This window comes from Candoia aspera, chromosome 3 (assembly GCF_035149785.1).
Source record: "Candoia aspera isolate rCanAsp1 chromosome 3, rCanAsp1.hap2, whole genome shotgun sequence".
Taxonomy (NCBI): Eukaryota; Metazoa; Chordata; class Lepidosauria; order Squamata; family Boidae; genus Candoia; species Candoia aspera.
Genome location: NC_086155.1, coordinates 8,635,602 through 8,653,417, shown reverse-complemented (window position 1 = coordinate 8,653,417; position 17,816 = coordinate 8,635,602). Strand labels below are relative to the sequence as shown.

Genomic DNA, 17,816 nt, shown 5'->3' with positions numbered 1-17,816 from the left:
AGTAATCCCCTTTTTGATCAATGGAGCTTACTCCCAGGTAAGAGAATCACAGATTTTTCAAATCCAAGATCCAGACCATGATAGTTGAAATAGCTTTAGCTGTAGTCCCTATCACTCTATTTGGGCTTGCTTTGACAACTTTGGATCTTGTGTGAGTGAACACTTCTCTGTTACCAATTTAATTTAATTTAATTTAATTTAATTTAATTTAATTTAATTTAATTTAATTTAATTTAATTTAATTAATTTAACAATTAAATTAATTAAATTAAATTAAATTAAATTAAATTAAAATTTAATTGATTTAAGTGCCACCTGACTCCAAATGACTCTGGATGGTTCACAGTATAACAAGAAGTTAAAATACAACAACAGTCCAACAACGTAGTACAGCTTCTGCAGTATCCTAAAAAAAATATGCAGCTGCTTTAAAAGTCACATTAATGAGTCAGTGCATTACAGCAGTCACATCTTTTCTCAGACTCACATGGAAGCTTGAAAAAAAAGGTACAGTATTTTAATGTATAATAGAGACGCATGTGGTGCATCCATTTACATTGTTTGCCTATAAATTGAATAATTGACTGACGTAAAATGACATTAAAATTTCAATTACGTCATTACAAAAATGACATTGGCTCACCTAAATTTGGATTTAACAGATATGTGGATTTAACAGACATCCCTTCCCCCTTATGGTCCATTAAATCGAGATTTTACTGTGATACAGCCCTGCTGCAAATGTGAAAGGCAAAACTTTTTTTTTTTCCCAGACAGGAGCTATGTTTTCTAAACTAAAGGCAATTCTGAAAAATAAAGGATGGGAATGCTGGAAGCCTTCAAGACTAAATTAAAAAAAAAAACTGCTGGGGTAGGATGAAAAAAAATGCTTTGGGTATGAATTATGGAATCATACAACAAGCCCTCTTGCAGCCTACTTGGAGCGGGAGCAGTACCTTCTTCAGAGCAACTGTTTCATTTCTTCACACGCTTCCATCCTTTGTCAAGGAATGAGCTTGTGGGCTGTGTTTAGCATCAGTCCATAAATAAACCCACTGGAGCCATCACTGTCGGGCTCTTGGCGGAGTTTAGAGTTCCAGCGGCTGCTTTAGAGAATGACTCATGCCAGCAGGGGTCAGGTGACCCATCCCTGGTGACAGGGCCATTGTCTGTGGACAATGCATTGCAGCAGCGTTGACTTGATCGCTGGATTTAAATAGCTCTTCTGCTATTACATGCTTGGCCTCCACTGTATCACTCCTCATGTTTACAGTCCTATATTTCTGCTGAGGCAAAGGTCAAAATGATGCCCTTCCTCATTCTAGGTATATTGTACATGTGGATTGGATTGGGAATCAGGTATCTGCAGGGAGAGGAAGAGCTTTAAAAAGTAAAAATGGTGGCTGCAATGGTATGATTGAAGCCGGGCCCCTTTCACAGGTATCGTGACCCCCAGAGGTGTCCAGAGGGTATGGCCAAAAAGTCGAGATGGTGGCCATGATGAGACAATCAAAGCTCCGCCTGTTTTTTATGTGTGTAGCACAGGCAGGCCTTTGATCGCACTGTTGTGCATGCCATCTTGACTTTTTTGACCATACCCTGCAGATACCTCTAATGGCACATATAAAAAAGTGCCATACATTCAACTGTATGCTTGCAACCACCGCTGTAACATGTTTTATTGTCCCCACCCCATGGACACCCCTGCAGTTGAATTTAACCTCAACCCAGAGTCCTATACTTCATCTGAGGGCAGAAGACTAATTTAGGGAATTCAGGGCAGGCCATGTGGCACAGAGAGCTTTGTCCTCTGAGGAATATGATCCAGAAACTCAGAAGGAATGTCCATGGAGCTGCAGGTATTGCCCTTGGCTTCCATCTGCTTCTTTCTTCTTTACAATAGGACTCCTTCTAACCTCCATGAAGAGGTAGGTATAAACAGCAGTTGGCCTCCCCTAAAATTGAAGGATGAGTTTTTTATAATCTCTGCCTCCATTTCCCTCCCTCTAGTGTCCCCCCTTGTCTCAAGCAGTGGAAGCACCTGGTTGACCTTGTTTGGATTCAGAAGCTAAGCAGAGGTCAGGTCTGGTGGTAGTCGGATGAAAGCCTGAGTCTGTAGGGTAAACTGGGAGATTGGAAAAGCAATATCCTGGAAGAAGGTGGTGGGAAACCACTTCTACTTTGCTAAGAAACTGTAGGGATGGCAGGGGTGGTGAGGTGGGAAAGGTACATCATGACATCATCACACAAATGACGTGAATTAAGTATGTCGTGGTACAACTAAAATAAAATACTTAATTCATGTCATTTGTATAATGGTGTCATAACATGCATGATTCCCCTTTGGTTTCTACCAGATATCTATGCCATGAAATCATCAAGCATTGAACTTGATTTGAAGGAGACTTTATGATGTCTTAACTAGAGCTTCCCTTGATAAATACCTCCCTCAGAGTTCTCCTCCCTCCCTCCATGTGTCCTTCCATAAAGTCCTGAGAGCAAGGCCACCAAGCAGGAAGGATCCCCACCTTGATCAAGGTGGCCTAGCCTTGACATCCTCTCTTTTTCAAACTGCCACTTGAGCAGAGGACTCACTTGGTCTCATGAGAGGAAGTCCTGTATATGCAACACCCCTTTTCCTCTTTTAACACCAGCTGCTCTTATGGCATCAGGAGAGACAACTCCCTGATTCTTGTTCCTTGTTGCAACTGAATATCCCATGTCTCCATTGGCTTCCTTCTCCATATTTGGTCCACACCGACTCTTCTGCTTCCCTTTTGCATAGGTTCTGCCACCACCACCCTTGTCATCTAATTATCTTTGGGGTCTTACTGCCCTTTGATTCTCTAAAGCCATACATTGACTACACTGACCCAACAAGCTGAACTCAGTTATTGAATTAACATGTTTTATGGGTTCAGACAACACATGGAACCATATATTATGAATGGCCCGAGTTTGCAGCCAGAACTCCCCCCCCCAAAACTGACCACTGTTAAAACTAACCAAGTTTAGCATGTTGTGCAAATGCATCAGCTAGTCTTTACCTGACCTGCTTAAATATGTTGCATGAAAACAGCCATTGAAAGGCCCTACTCTGCCATCCTGGGTAAAGGTACCTTCACATTCCCCTCCTTTACTCCTTCTTTACTTTTCCATTTCCTGGGAACTCCCTCTTGCCTAGATGGCTGGAAAGAGCCCTGTTATCAGACCTTGCCCAGTTTACACCTCTGTCCTTCCCTTAGATGCCAGATGTAAGCCCCAACTTTGCAATTTGCTGTTGCTCCATAATTTACAAACCTCACTGATCTCTTGTCAGGAACGAACCCCTCCCCTTCAGGGCTGTAGGCCACTGTGTGCATCTAACATTAGACAAACAAACCACATATTTCTCTTTGACAAGGGAAATGACCAAAGCAGGAAGCTGTAGTACCAGGTTGTTTCCATATAATGAACTACCTTTGGACAGCTTCCTGGTTATATAAATAACTATTGCTATATTGAAATAGTTCCTCCACACTTGCCTGTGATGAACTCATGACACGTCACCACTCTCCTCTCTATTTTTTAAACTTCTGGTGGGGCTTCAACAATTGGAGAGGACAACAATTAAGGCCTTTTGGAATCTCCTGGCACATTTCCTACCGCTCTTCCATTTCCTGAGATGTTTAGAGAAGCCGGCAAGGAAAGAGCAACACTCTTAACATTGATATGTTTCACCTCGCATTCTGAGAAACTTGGCAAAGGTTAATGCTTATTTAAATTCTGGAGCATCTTGCTTGAACAATATTGAGATGAAAATTGAAAAAAAAATCATAGCATTTTCATCTAATCCCAAGCACTCAGTAACAGGTTTTTCTACCACGGCAATATCTGAGACATCTCTGAACCTCTACTTCAGAATGAGATCTTACCACCTTCTTAGACATGGCTTGATTAACAGTGCTAGGGCTTTTATTGTTAGGAAGTTTATCTTAATGTTTGGCTTAAATTTGCTCCTTATGAATGAGATCTATTAATACTGATCCTGTTGGCCGACACAGTGGAAAACAAGTCTGCTCCTTCTCTGACGAGTGGTTGGATGTCTCAAACCATGATCATGTCTCCTCTTAATCTTTTCTCCAGGGTCAATGAATAGAACTCTTCCAATACTTGTTCACAAGTGTTTCCAAATTCTCCTTGCCCTTCTAAAGATATACAACAGTACCCCAAATTGGACACATTATTTTAAATGCAGCCTGGTGGGCAAAGCATAGCTGGACCTATTATTTGTCAGGAGTTGACATGCTCTTCCTGATTAATGCAGTTTAAGAATCCATTATCGCTAATCTCTACAGCAGCTTTCTTAGTTCCCAACTTCCTCACTTGAGACTCTATCACACTGTTTCTCAACCTTGGCAACATTAAGCATGCTGGCTAGGGAACTCTGGGAGTTGAAGTCCATACAGCTTAAAGTTGCCAAGGTTGAGAAACACTGCTCTACCAGATGTCCCAGGCGAATATACACAGTGGAGGGGTGGCTGGGGATAGAACCATCTCAAGATGTTTCTCCATCTATGGAACCTTCTCCCTCACCATGTTCTAGGATTTTTTAACCCAAAGCCAAACCATCACTAATACTTAGATTAGCTTAATGTGTACCAGTAAAATACGTCTTATGAAAATGGATGTGTGACAGGACATGCTTACTGAAATAATTCCTTTTCTTTCTTTCTTTCTTTCTTTCTTTCTTTCTTTCTTTTTCTTTCTTTCTTTCTTTCTTTCTTTCCTTTCTTTCTTTTTCTTTCTTTTTTGGAGTGCAGCCTAACAGAGGAGCAGTTCTTACAAGTATGTCTTCAAGCATCAAGCTTAAGGAATGGATATGTTTAGGGAGACAAAACTTGTAATTGTTTTATAATCACCATAAACTAAAGATCCAGACCTGCTCCCATTCCAGTGGCTTTTACTACTGAAAATTAAGCCCAGCTCCATTAGTGATCAAATGTACAATAGAGTGAATATTTCCCTTTCCCTCTCCCTTTCTGTGTATAGCTTATGGAAGAAATTTCAGAAGTGATACAGATGTTTCTTCCAGGCTGCCATTTAAAAAAAGATCACAGAATTCCTTAGAACAAGAGGGTTACACAAAGTTTACAAAGGGGATTCTGGGGAAACAGGGGTGGCTCTCACACAGTGTTTCTCAACTCACATGAAGATGTGTGGACTTCAGCACCCAGAATTCCCCAGCCAGCATGCTGACTGGGGGATTTTGGGAGTTGAAGTCCACACATCTTCAAGTAGCTGAGGTTGAGAAATGCTGCTCTCACTGATGCACCTTGATCTGCAATGTTCATCTTAGTTTGTGTAGATGTTGCTGAAGGACAATTCCAGCCTCTCCAACCAGCATGGTCCCATTGAGGGTGTGGAGTTTTAATTCAGCAACACAGGGAGGACCACAGGTCCCAGCCTTGCTATAGCACGATGAAATGCCGAGCGGCTTTTCCCATCCGAGTTTGCATAGGAAAGAGCTGTGCTTGGGAACATCCACCTGCACCTTTTTTTAAAAAAATGGTGATTAATTAGGCAGCCCAGGTCTCAACAGATGGCAACATCTGATTGACCTTGTGTAGGCTCAAAAACTAAGCAGGGCTAGGCTCTGGTTAGAAAGTTGAATAGCAGATCACTGGAAATCCCATGCTGGATTGGCAACTTGAAAAACATTCCAGAAGAAGACAAGGACATGTCATGAGTCCACCAGAAATCAAGCTCAACTCAAAGGAGACTTGAACATTTTAGGAACCCCTGAAAGTAACACACTGTTAGAAGGTATGTATGTATGTTAGAATCCTTCTAACATACATACATACACAGTGTATATGTATATATTCCATTCTTTGCCGCACAGCGCATGTGAGGCAGACAGCACTCTTTAAATTTTAATAAATTAAATGACTTGGTGTCATATGCTACCATATTTATTAGAAAGTGGAATAAAATTGCACACAAGGGAGTCATTAAAAAAAAAAAAGAGGAGGTGGGGGGAGAAAGAGAAGAATCACCATGAATGAAACATAGATTCTATTTCTTTTGGATGGATCTCCAGGGAAGGGAGAGAGGAAGACTTGTGCTTGAGGTGGGAGCTCCCAAGTCCCTTCCTTTTGATTGGCGAAAGAATATCAACTTTCAGAGATTCAAAGGGCCAACAGAGTTGGCGGCAACTGACTGCATGCTGCATGCAACTGGCAGCCTCCACAGGGAAGAAGAAGGAAGGTATCGGCCTTGAGGAACAGAGAAACATGCTGATTACGAGAAACCTGGCAGATCCAAAGGATTACAGCCGGGAAGTCTTTGTCAGCTCTCCAGTGATGTCAAAGGGGGATAGCATCTTTGTAGCATCTTTCCTGGTTTCAGAATGGAAGACGGGTGGCCTAGGCCAGGGCCAACGCGCACCACGAGTCTTGACGAGGGGCAACGCTTAGTCCCGATTGCTGGGGCATGGTGGATGACGAGAAGGTGTAATCTTCTGGCTCATACTTGAACTGAGGGTGGTGGTCCGCCAGTGCGTTTTCAGAATGACTTGGACCCTGCAAGGGCCAACAATATGTCAGTGAGGTCATCACCACATAGGACATTCTTAGACATTGGTTACTGTTCTTGCTGTTGTTATTAATCATCTCTTGCTGCCCATGCCCAGTGATCATAACATGAGTTCATTCAAATGTCTAGCTTTCCAGATTTTTGTAATACCTGGTCCTCTTTGAAGAGATAAATGTGGTTTATCTCTATGTATCCATTGATGGCTGATGTGTCCCTATGTGTGGCTGATGTGTCTCTGGGTCTATTGATGGCTCATGAAGCTTGTGTCTCTATGGGTGGCTGATGTGGCTCTTTATGTGGCTGATGTGTCTCTACACCAATTTCCTTTGGGAAATGAAACCAGTGTTTCATTTCCCAATGTGTTCGGGGCATAACACTTTCCCTCTGCTGCAAAGAACAATAATAACCCTTCTACCTGAGTCCATGTAAACCAATACCCAGAAGAAAAAGGTCAAAGTTGCATGGGGAGAACTTACGTGTATTCCTAACATTGAAGGACTCAGCCATGTAGACCCCCAAGGACCTCCACTGCCGGAAAACTAAAATAGATTGCAAATGAGCCATAGCGTAGATGCGCCATTACTAGGGGTGAGAACCACTGCCACCAAATGGATAGCTTTTATTTTATTTTATTTTATTTTCTATCCTGCCTTTATTATTTTAATAAATAACTCAAGGCAGGGAAGATACCTAATACTCCTTCCTCCTCCTATTTTTCCCACAGCCACCACCCTGTGAGGTGAGTTGGGCTGAGAGGGACTGGCCCAAGGTCACCCAGCCAGCTTTCAGGCCTAAGGTGGGACTAGAACTCTCATGCCACACCTGATTGGCTCTTGGGCTGAGAGAGGAACTGGCCCAAGGTCACCCAGCCGGCTTTCAGGCCTAAGGCAGGACTAGAACTCTCATACCACGCCTGATTGGCTCTTGGGCTGAGAGAGGGGGACTGGCCCAAGGTCACCCAGCCGGCTTTCAGGCCTAAGGTGGGACTAGAACTCTCATACCACACCTGATTGGCTCTTGGGCTGAAAGAGAGGGACTGGCCCATGGTCACCCAGCTGGCTTTCATGCCTAAGGCTGGACTAGAACTCTCCTACCACGCCTGATTGGCTCTTGGGCTGAGAGAGGGGGACTGGCCCAAGATCACCCAGCTGGCTTTCATGCCTAAGGCGGGACTAGAACTCTCATACCATGCCTGATTGGCTCTTGGGCTGAGAGAGGGGGACTGGCCCAAGATCACCCAGCTGGCTTTCATGCCTAAGGCGGCACTAGAACTCACGGTCTCCCGGTTTCTAGCCCAGCACCTTAACCACTAGACCAAACTGGCTCTCTTTACTCACTGCTTGTCCACTTATGGAATTCCTTGCCAAAAGAGAAATGCCAACTCAATTCAGTTGGTTCTTTAAAGAAATAGAAGCCTTGTTTTGGTCACAGCAGCTAACCTTGGTTGATTTTGAAAAAGATAAGCAAAACAGACCTGGTTAGAACTTGGATGAAAGGCCACCAGGGCTGTTGGATAGACTGAGAAATTTTTTAAAAAACCTATCTTGAAGAAATCATTGGCAAATCACCGCCATACCATAGCCAAGAAAACTACATGGATGGATCCACATGGTCACCAGTTTAACTCATCCTGGGGGATTCTTTACTTTTTAACAACATTTTGATTTTTACTGGGCCTCCCACCTGCAAGCTGCAGAGTTATAATTAAGTTTCTGACCTAGGCTTCTTTGACTTGATGATATTATTATGGTTCTCAGTGTTGCGACCACCTGTTTTTTAACAATGTTAATATTATGCATAAACGTTTGGTAGAATATGCAAAGTCCCTGCTGGTTCTACTGACCTGGGAAGTTGAGACTATTGACTGTCCCGGATATTGTGATGTGACAGCGGGTTCCGTTTTTAAAGTGACAGTGCTCTCTGAGTTTGTAAGTGAGGAAGGAGAGTTGGTGGTGGAAGTTGTGGAACCTGAAAGTGGTGGGAAAAATATATATATTTTAGGAAGTATGTATTAAGGAAAGCATAAAGCAGATCAAGCAATTACCATTTGCAACCATCTCATACTGTCATTTATTTGTATCTCCATCTACTTCAAAACTTCTCACTGCCGTATATGACGTTGAAGGCCAAATACCATTTCATCTGCTTGTCTCCAGTTTAGGATTCTAACTCAACCTTCCAATAGCTCAGGCTTCCTCAACTTTTTGACACTGGAGGAACCCTGGAAATAATTTTCAGGCCTTGGGGAACCCCTGCACATTCAGGCTCCGAGACAGGCCACAAATTACAAAATTATTATATTCATTTTATGTGTAGGCCTGTATATATGCACTAACAGTGTTCTTAAACTGAAAATAAAGAATGAAACTTACTCTTTAATGTGAAGTTGCCTGAATTTGAAATAATGTTTAAAATAAATCGTGATCTCCCAGGGAACCCCTAGCGACCCCTCGGGGAACCCTAGAGTGCCACGGAACCCTGGTTGAGAAACCCTGCATTAGCTGATTCTAATGCAGTTCCATTTTCATTTCTTTAAAATCGATTTGCTAGCTGCCTCAATCGCCAAAGGAACTGGCAGCGTACAAGAAAATAAGCATTAAAAACAGAAATCCAACAGTAAAAGGAAGATTATCTCAGACCAGGTCAGGGAACAACAATACCATAAAAAACCGTCACTGAACAGAGTTTTAAATCACTCTGACACTGGGAAGGCACTGTTAGCATTGTAGGGGGAAGCCCAAAAGTTTTCACAAATAAAAAAGAAAACTAAAAAAAACACCTAAAAAAATCAGAAGAATAAGCCAATGAGAGTTAGCACACTCAATGGCCATGAAATGCCATGAAATGCTTGCTAACTGCTGGATAAGAAAACATTTCAAAACTGGTGGGAGTTGAACTGAGTATGCAGGAAGAGGGCTGGGGTAGCTGAAATCTCTGAAACCCTCTGCCCTGTAACATTTTGTCTCCATTCTGTTACGCATTTATATACAGTCCTGCTGCCAAAGCACTCAAGGGGGTTTATAGTTCAAAATTACTGAAATCAATCTTTAGCCATCATTCTTTGTTAGAGTGGGCAAAAACATGGGGAGTGATCCATCTTGAATTGCAGTACTTCAGGCTAAGAATTTGGATGGGGCAAGGTTGAAAATAAAACAAAAATCTCAGTTGTTCTGTAGCTGCAAAATTTAGTTCACAAATCAGACATAGCTTGCTTATCCGTAGTGTGTTGAAGTAACTACTAGCTAGGTGCATCCATAGAACTAAGCTACAAACTATGATCTGCAAGCCACAATGGATGTGTTCACACAATACATTAAGCCTGCATTTCCCAGTAGGACACTGCTGACATGCACTGGGACTGCACGTGTTGTTATTCCAACATGTCCTTATGCTTTTGGCTAGAGATGGCTACACTAAGCTAAAATCAAATAAACTATATTATCCCTTAGAACCATGTTTGAATTCAGCCAGAGAATAACTGAATCAAATCTAGCTCCCCTTCCCAAATCCTTTTTAATTCTTCCTTTCTTCCATTGTCCTCCCTCCATAGAATTCAAACTACAGACCTTTAAGGACTCAAAGCTGTCTTCTAATATTTTGAAAAATGCCATGCATACAGTACTGAGAAGCAGTAATAACCCTAACCAACAGAATAATAATGAAATACCATTTGTTGGGGATTTGCCTTTAGTGATATTTTTAGGTTTCCTCTTCCTGGTCTGGATGCTTTCTTTTTTCATTGCCAGAGGTCTTGGCACCTTGACATTAAAAAAAAAAAGGAATAAACTTTCAATACTGGTTTAGACCTGCATTTCTGTTCTGCATGCATACAACACATTTTTTCTGCATGCGGACATGGTATTTGCACAATACGTATGACGTCCTTGTCCTTCGCTGCAGGCTATTTTCCTCAATGGCAGTCCTTGGCTAGTAAATGGGTGAGGCACAATATCTGGAGAACTTCCTGAATGATATATTATTTCTCCTCCCTGTCCTCCTCATTTGCAACGGCCACATGCAAAGCAAACTTTCTCTCTCTGGGACCAAAGATAGGCCAACGGCTTTGGGAGAGCTGACCTGGAGACTGTGGTTTCAAACTCTGGAAGGCGTTCCTTGGATATCCTTCAGCAATACCTTCTATATTTCATGGCAGCTTAATTTTTTGAATTTATTTTGAAAAAGAAGACACTGTATAATATTTAGCATAAGGATAAGGGGATGCAGGGGTGTCTGCAGGATGCACATAAAAAGATACGTGGTGCACATATAAAACAGGCAGAGCTTGGATTGCTCCATCATGGCCCACCATTTTGATGCTTTTGTCCACATCCTGTGGACACCCTTGGCTATAAAGGTCTGGATGGGGAGAAACAAGGCAGAGAGGCTGTTCATTCCTCAACAGACCAATTCTGGGGCTTGTCCTACCCCCAGATGGTTATGGCTGTTCTGGGAGGCATCATGCCCTCATCACCTCCTATAACGGTATGTGGGAAAGTCCTTGGGAGATGGGGAGAAGAGATGCTGCCAAGGGAACGGTCAGATAAGAGGCAGCATAGCCTGCAGCTGCATAGTGGATGGGATAAGAGACTCAGAAGGGACCCTCCCTAGTTTCTCGGGCTGTAAAGGAGATGGGGGAGAGATGTACTTTCAGACTTGCAAGATTGATATTGGCCTGGCAGAGTAAACCAGTTAGGAATCACAACCAGATGAGCTAATTCTACATTATTGTAAAGCTACATTGAAAGAATCCTGCTACGAGTCCCACCATCACCATGAGGCATAGCAGGAGGGGACTCAGAAGCAAGCATCCACTGCTGCATTTCAATCTACCCCCTAGGAATAAGATCAGCACCCTTTTTATTAATGATATTATTAATATCGTTCTAGTCATAATCAGTAAGTTATTATGTGTAGGCAGGCATTTGGGAACTCAGATGTTGATGATGGTCATCATCAAGGGGCTGACATTTGGATGAAAAGGAGGAGGTCTGCAGAGCATGGTCCAAAACATCAAGATGGCAGCCACAATGGCGCAATTGGAGCTCTGCCTCCTTTTTTATGTGCGAGGCAAGCGGAGTTCCAATCCACCATTGTGGCCGCCACCTTGACGTTTTGGACCACATTCTGCAGACCCCCCACCCTGACTACCTAGGATGTAGATAGATGCCTGGGATGGTCTGTGCTATTATCATTATTGCAAACTTGAACTCTGGATAGTGACATGTTAGCATCTGCATGGTTAGCTTTCGAGCACTGTTTCAGTCCACCGCTTAGATTGTTTTTGACCGGACTGGCACAAAAGCCTCAGTCAGTCAGTCAGTCAGTCAGTCAGTCAGTCAGTCAGTCAGTCCAGGAGCGCTCTGTTAAAACACCTACTTTGTGCAAATGTATACGCTAGAGAATGAGGAGAAGAAGAGCCGTCTGCATTTGGAATAAGGGTTCTTGGGCCAGTTAATTAGCAGCTATGCAAATTAGAGAAGAAAGTGTGGAGAAGCTATCTATGTTTGGGAATCCAATGAATATAAGCCATTCAGTGCCTGATTGGAATAGTGGCTTACCGTCACATAGAGCAGAGCTGACATTTGGATGAAAAGCTTTAAAAGGCCTGTCAACCCTTGCTCAGCTCATTGTTAGGAGAGAAAGTTTCCTGTGGTTGGATAAAGAGCTGTTGGGTATGGACAAACTTCAGAGCCCTGCATGGCCACAAAGTTCTAAAACAGCCACATGTCTTGCTTTAAGAACCACAGTTCTCTACATGCCCAGAGTGGGAACAAAGAACTTCCAGAAATAAGAGCAGTGATCTGAAAATTACCCAGAGAGCAAACTGAACAAGTATACAGGTACTCCTCACTTAAAGGCCACAAGTGGAACTGAAATTTCAGTTGCTAAGTGAAGCAGTCATTAAGCAAATCTGACCCAGTCTAAGTGAAGCGGTCATTAAGTGAATCACTGTGGAAGTTAAGCGAACCACATGGTCATTAAGCAAATCACGCAATTCCCATTGATTTTGCTTGCCAGAAGTCAGCTGGGAAGGTCAGAAATGGCGATCATGTGACCGCGGGACACTGTAATAGTCATAAATGCAAACTGGTTGCCAAACGCCCAAATCATGATCACATGACCATGGGGAATGCTGTGATGGTCGTAAGTGTGAGGATCAGTTGTAACTCAGTTTTTCCAGCACCACTGTAAGTCCGAACCTTTACTAAACAAGTGGTTGTTAAGTGAGGACTGTCTGTACAGGTCACGCAGTTGCAATTTTCCCCCTGCAGCAAGATGTATTATATGGCAAGTTAAATCCTAGCAACTATTCCTGAATGATAATTACTAATGACAATCAGTATGACAGGATAAAAGGCAATAAATAAATGACATTATGCTCTCTTCTTACCCCATGGAGTTTCATGTACAATCCACATGCATTGCACACGGGCTCCCCTTCTGCGTTCCTTCTCCAGAGGGTTGTGTTGGTTGTGTGACAATTAGTGCAGCAAAGACCAGCTCGTCGAGATGAAGACTGCAAGGAAAAGCAGAGAAATATTGTAAGAGCAGAAACACATTTTTTGGGGGGGTGGGGGGAACCAAGAGAGAGTGATTATGAGGCCATCAATTAGGAGGCAATCAGAAATTAAAACCATTTCCTGAAAGATGAAAAGTCTTGATTCCACATTAAAAACAACACAATTCACTGTAAGCAATAACAATCTGCTGAGATCATGTCTTTTTGCAGTGTGTATGTTTTTTTTAATGGCTATGACATACCCTGCTAATATCTCTTCCCTGAATTTAAGTGGACTTTTGCCAGGGAAAATCTTTCACAAAGCAGGATAGGAGAAGCTAAGCCAAAGATTTAGCACTGTGCGCTGCCTCTCTCTCACACACACAAATACATGCACATACACACAAATCCATCCGTCCACCCACCCACCAACCCACCCATCCAGATCTTTGGGAGAGTGTTTCATGCCAGCAAAGGCATTAGCAAAACACCCCTTTGAACCTGTTTCACCCAGTTGCCACAGCCTCATGTATATGTGTTGTGCCTCTGCTGAAGCCTATTCAGGCATTTGCAAATGTGCAGGAAATTGTGGGGCAACATGATGTGCTTCCTTAAGACAGATTGAGTTGTTTCTTTGCTCCACCAGGGACATCCCATCTCCTTTGCGGTGCAGAGTGCCTCCGCAAGGCACATCAGAGCCACCTCTTACAGTCCATTCCTCCCCTCCCCACCCAATGTATGGAATCGCGCTAAAGAAAGCCACATAACCATGGATTGAAGGACATCAAGAGTGGCCTCACAATACAGAGGGGTCAGAGCCCTCTAATACTGAAACAGAAGGCCATGATTTCCAGAAAACTGTGGGTCCATGTAACTGCTGGCTAAATGCCACCCACCCCCAATCGTTCTGAGCTTGTGAGCATGTTCCAAATAGCAAGGAAGTGCTGTGAGTTTGGTCACAAAATGGCAGCCACATGGATGCGCCAACTCAGGAAACATCTGCCCCGATCGCTCAGCTGCCACCTCCAAGGGAGACACCCTGTTTCAGAGCATCCTGGGGACCATGGTGTTGACTGCATTAATTGCATTTAGTAACTTTTTCACTACTTCCCTTTCTTTCTCTTCTTTCCCCGTAGGAGCATCTAAGGGAGGGAGGGTGCAGGTCAAAAAAGGCAACATGGTAGTCAGAGCTGTGTGATCCAAGCCCCACCCCTTTCCCCTTTTTTATGTGCATTGATGTGTGCAAAAAAGGCTTTCGCACAACTAGACCGAAGTTGTGGCTGCTTTCAAGATTGTTTTAATGTTGTTGTTTATTCGTTTAGTCGCTTCCGACTCTTCGTGACTTCATGGACCAGCCCACGCCAGAGCTTCCTGTCGGTCGTCAACACCCCCAGCTCCCCCAGGGACGAGTCCATCACCTCTAGAATATCATCCATCCACCTTGCCCTTGGTCGGCCCCTCTTCCCTTTGCCCTCCACTCTCCCTAGCATCAGCATCTTCTCCAGGGTGTCCTGTCTTCTCATTAAGTGGCCAAAGTATTTCAGTTTTGCCTTTCATATCATTCCCTCAAGTGAGCAGTCTGGCTTTATTTCCTGGAGGATGGACTGGTTTGATCTTCTTGCAGTCCAAGGCACTCTCAGAATTTTCCTCCAACACCACAGTTCAAAAGAATCTATCTTCCTTCTCTCAGCCTTCCTTATGGTCCAGCTCTCGCAGCCATATGTTACTACAGGGAACACCATTGCTTTAACTATGCGGGCCTTTGTTGTCAGTGTGATGTCTCTGCTCTTCACTATTTTATTGAGATTTGTTATTGCTCTTCTCCCAAGAATTAAGCGTCTTCTGATTTCCTGACTGCAGTCAGCATCTGCAGTAATCTTTGCACCTAGGAATACAAAGTCTTTCACTGCTTCTACGTTTTCTCCCTCTATCTGCCAGTTATCAATCAAGCTGGTTGCCATAATCTTGGTTTTTTTGAGGTTCAGCTGCAAGCCAGCTTCTGCACTTCCTTCTTTCACCTTCATCATAAGGCTCCTCAGTTCCTCTTCGCTTTCAGCCATCAAAGTGGTATCATCTGCATATCTGAGATTGTTAATGTTTCTTCCAGCGATTTTAACTCCAGCCTTGGATTCCTCAAGCCCAGCATGTCGCATTATGTGTTCTGCATACAAGTTGAATAGGTAGGGTGAGAGTATACAGCCCTGCCGTACTCCTTTCCCAATCTTAAACCAGTCCGTTGTTCCGTGGTCTGTTCTTACTGTTGCTACTTGGTCGTTATACAGATTCTTCAGGAGGCAGACAAGATGACTTGGCATCCCCATACCACTAAGAACTTGCCACAATTTGTTATGGTCCACAGAGCTTTAGAATAGTCAATAAAACAGAAATAGATGTTTTTCTGAAACTCCCTGGCTTTTTCCATTATCCAGCGGATATTGGCAATTTGGTTCCTCTGCCTTTTCTAAACCCAGCTTGTACATCTGGCAATTCTCACTCCATGAATTGCTGAAGTCTACCTTGCAGGATCTTGAGCATTACCTTACTGGCATGTGAAATGAGTGCCACTGTTTGATAGTTTGAACATGAGTGACACATTAAAACAGTTGCATTTTTTCTGCCTTGTGATGCTAAGTGACCATGTATTGTTAATTCAGTGAGTTAACCAACTTTTATTCCCATCTTAAACTCCGAGGCAGAGAAATAAAGTCATACTTGATAAATCAAAATCAAAAGACATTAAGACTCAGGTTCAAAACCCATTGCATTGATGGAGATTCCCTGGCTCTTTTGCTTCTAACATAGTAAGAATTTTAAAAAACGAAAGTTCTTAAACTGTGCAAACAAATTTGCATTAATATCATTTCTCTGCTCTGAAGAGTAGGAAACAGATCCTGATTTTTGCATAGAGCAAGCTGTTCCAGTTGAGTTTCTGTTGCTCAAATGCATTAACAAGTTTCAGAATCTGGTAACAGCGAGGCATCCAATTATCTGATACAAGAAATAATCACTATGCATGTAGACAAATCTAGCTGCACAGCAGAAGAACCTAAGCTAGGAGAGGCAACTGTGAGCTTCCAAAGGTTTCTAAATATGACTGCACCTTCCAGCATCCCTCACCATTGGCCACACCAACAAGAGGATACTGGGAGTTGTAGTTCAGCAACAGCTGGAAGGAAACTGTTTCCCCATTCTTTGCTAGCCTGACCTTTTCTTGACATGCTAACTGTCAAGGGACAATTTTTGGGTGCTGGGGGAGGATCTCTATCACACCAACTTCTCCAAGTGGCTGCTTGCAATGCTACATCATGTTGACGGGCTGACCCTGTCTTTCTTCAGCTCTCACTTCAGGTGCTTCAGAAATACTTCGTAACCTTCACAGGAGAAAGTCTCTGCCTGTGATGATCATAATCCAGCTGCCTTGGAAGTTATGTGCACTCCGAAGAATTTCATATCTGTTTACTTTACTATTAAAAACTTGGGACCACAAATGATGGATTAAGTGAAGGAAGCAGGAACCCAAATGCCAAGCTCGGCAAACTTCATAGTGCAGGGCGGCTTTTGTGGAAAATGGATGGTGTGACAAGGCAGAGTAGACGTTTCAACATTTGGGTTGCAAAAACAGTTGTTAAAGTAGATATTGCACCCACATTCAAAGCTGCCTTGCTTCCCTTTCTTGGCTGTGGATCGTTGTTACTTGCAAAAGATTTGTGGTTCCTTTTCTGCTTCTTCCACCGACTTCAAGGAACAATAAAGAGGCTTCTGACCTTGTAAAGATGAGCAGATTTGTTCTGGCATGTGCTTTGGTGGATTTAAACCCACCTCATCTGATGCAGGAAATGTTACCCTTAGCTGATAGATTTTAACCCACACATGGACAAAAGTCTCCTGCTTGATCAAAACTACCAACCCACAAAACTGAAAAAGAAGAGGGGCATTTTTGTGACGGGTTGAATATCCCATCACAAGTTGTGCTTCACTTAAAAATGCTGCAAGGAAGGCAAGAGGTGGCATTATTATTATATTATTTTACTTTTATTTATGGGCCCTTGGTCATGCCAAGCAGGAGACCATGCTACCTTTGCTATAATTTAAAATCTAATAAAAGGTTTAAAAAGGATTCAGATATCGATAATCACGTGAAAAGTCACATGTTGTAGAACAGTATTGTTTTAAGTGGCCAAACAGGCAGCAAATACAATGGTTCAATCACAATGCATGTGAACATGCGCCACAATTGTAATAAGGTGGGCTGATGCCAAATCTCCAGGAATGGATCTTCTGCAGCGTGGGTGCCACAGCAGAAAAGGCCCTCTTCCTGGATGTTGTTGCTGCCCTTAGCATTTGTCCCACTTAGTTGCAGGCCCACTTACTGTGCACTGTGCTTGCCTACATCACATGGGGAAACTGGGAGCACATGACATAGTGAGTTCTGGTTTTCAGCTGGCTTTTTACAGAGCCTGATGCTGGTTGGGCTGAGACAGAGTGACTGGCCCAAGATCGTCCAGCTGGCTTCTGGGCCTACAGGGAGGACTAGAACCTGGGTCTTGCCACTTCTAGTCTAGCACTGTAACCACTATACCATACTGCCTCTCGCTTTCTTCCTGGTTGCCAAATGAGTTTCCACAGGTGGTGACATCACCAGGAGGTCTTCTGTTGAGGCTGGATGCACTCAAGCAGAGGCTGGGCACCATCTGTTGGGGATGGTTTAAACTTGCACTGTGCAGGGGATTGGACTTGATGG

General features: G+C 43.2%; 1 protein-coding gene across 3 annotated transcripts in view; it reads right to left on the bottom strand.

Moving 5' to 3' along the window:
- Nucleotides 1-5,913: 5,913 nt before the first annotated feature.
- Nucleotides 5,914-17,816, bottom strand: part of GATA5 (GATA binding protein 5) — a 39,548-nt gene continuing 27,645 nt past the window's right edge. For all 3 annotated transcript variants that reach the window (XM_063296962.1, XM_063296963.1, XM_063296964.1), the window contains 4 exons: nucleotides 12,968-13,093; nucleotides 10,244-10,334; nucleotides 8,420-8,544; nucleotides 5,914-6,563 (listed from right to left, as the gene is read on the bottom strand). In XM_063296962.1, the coding sequence (XP_063153032.1) occupies nucleotides 6,408-6,563; nucleotides 8,420-8,544; nucleotides 10,244-10,334; nucleotides 12,968-13,093 (498 nt within the window). In that variant the 3' untranslated portion in view covers nucleotides 5,914-6,407. The remainder of the gene's footprint in view (nucleotides 6,564-8,419; nucleotides 8,545-10,243; nucleotides 10,335-12,967; nucleotides 13,094-17,816) is intronic.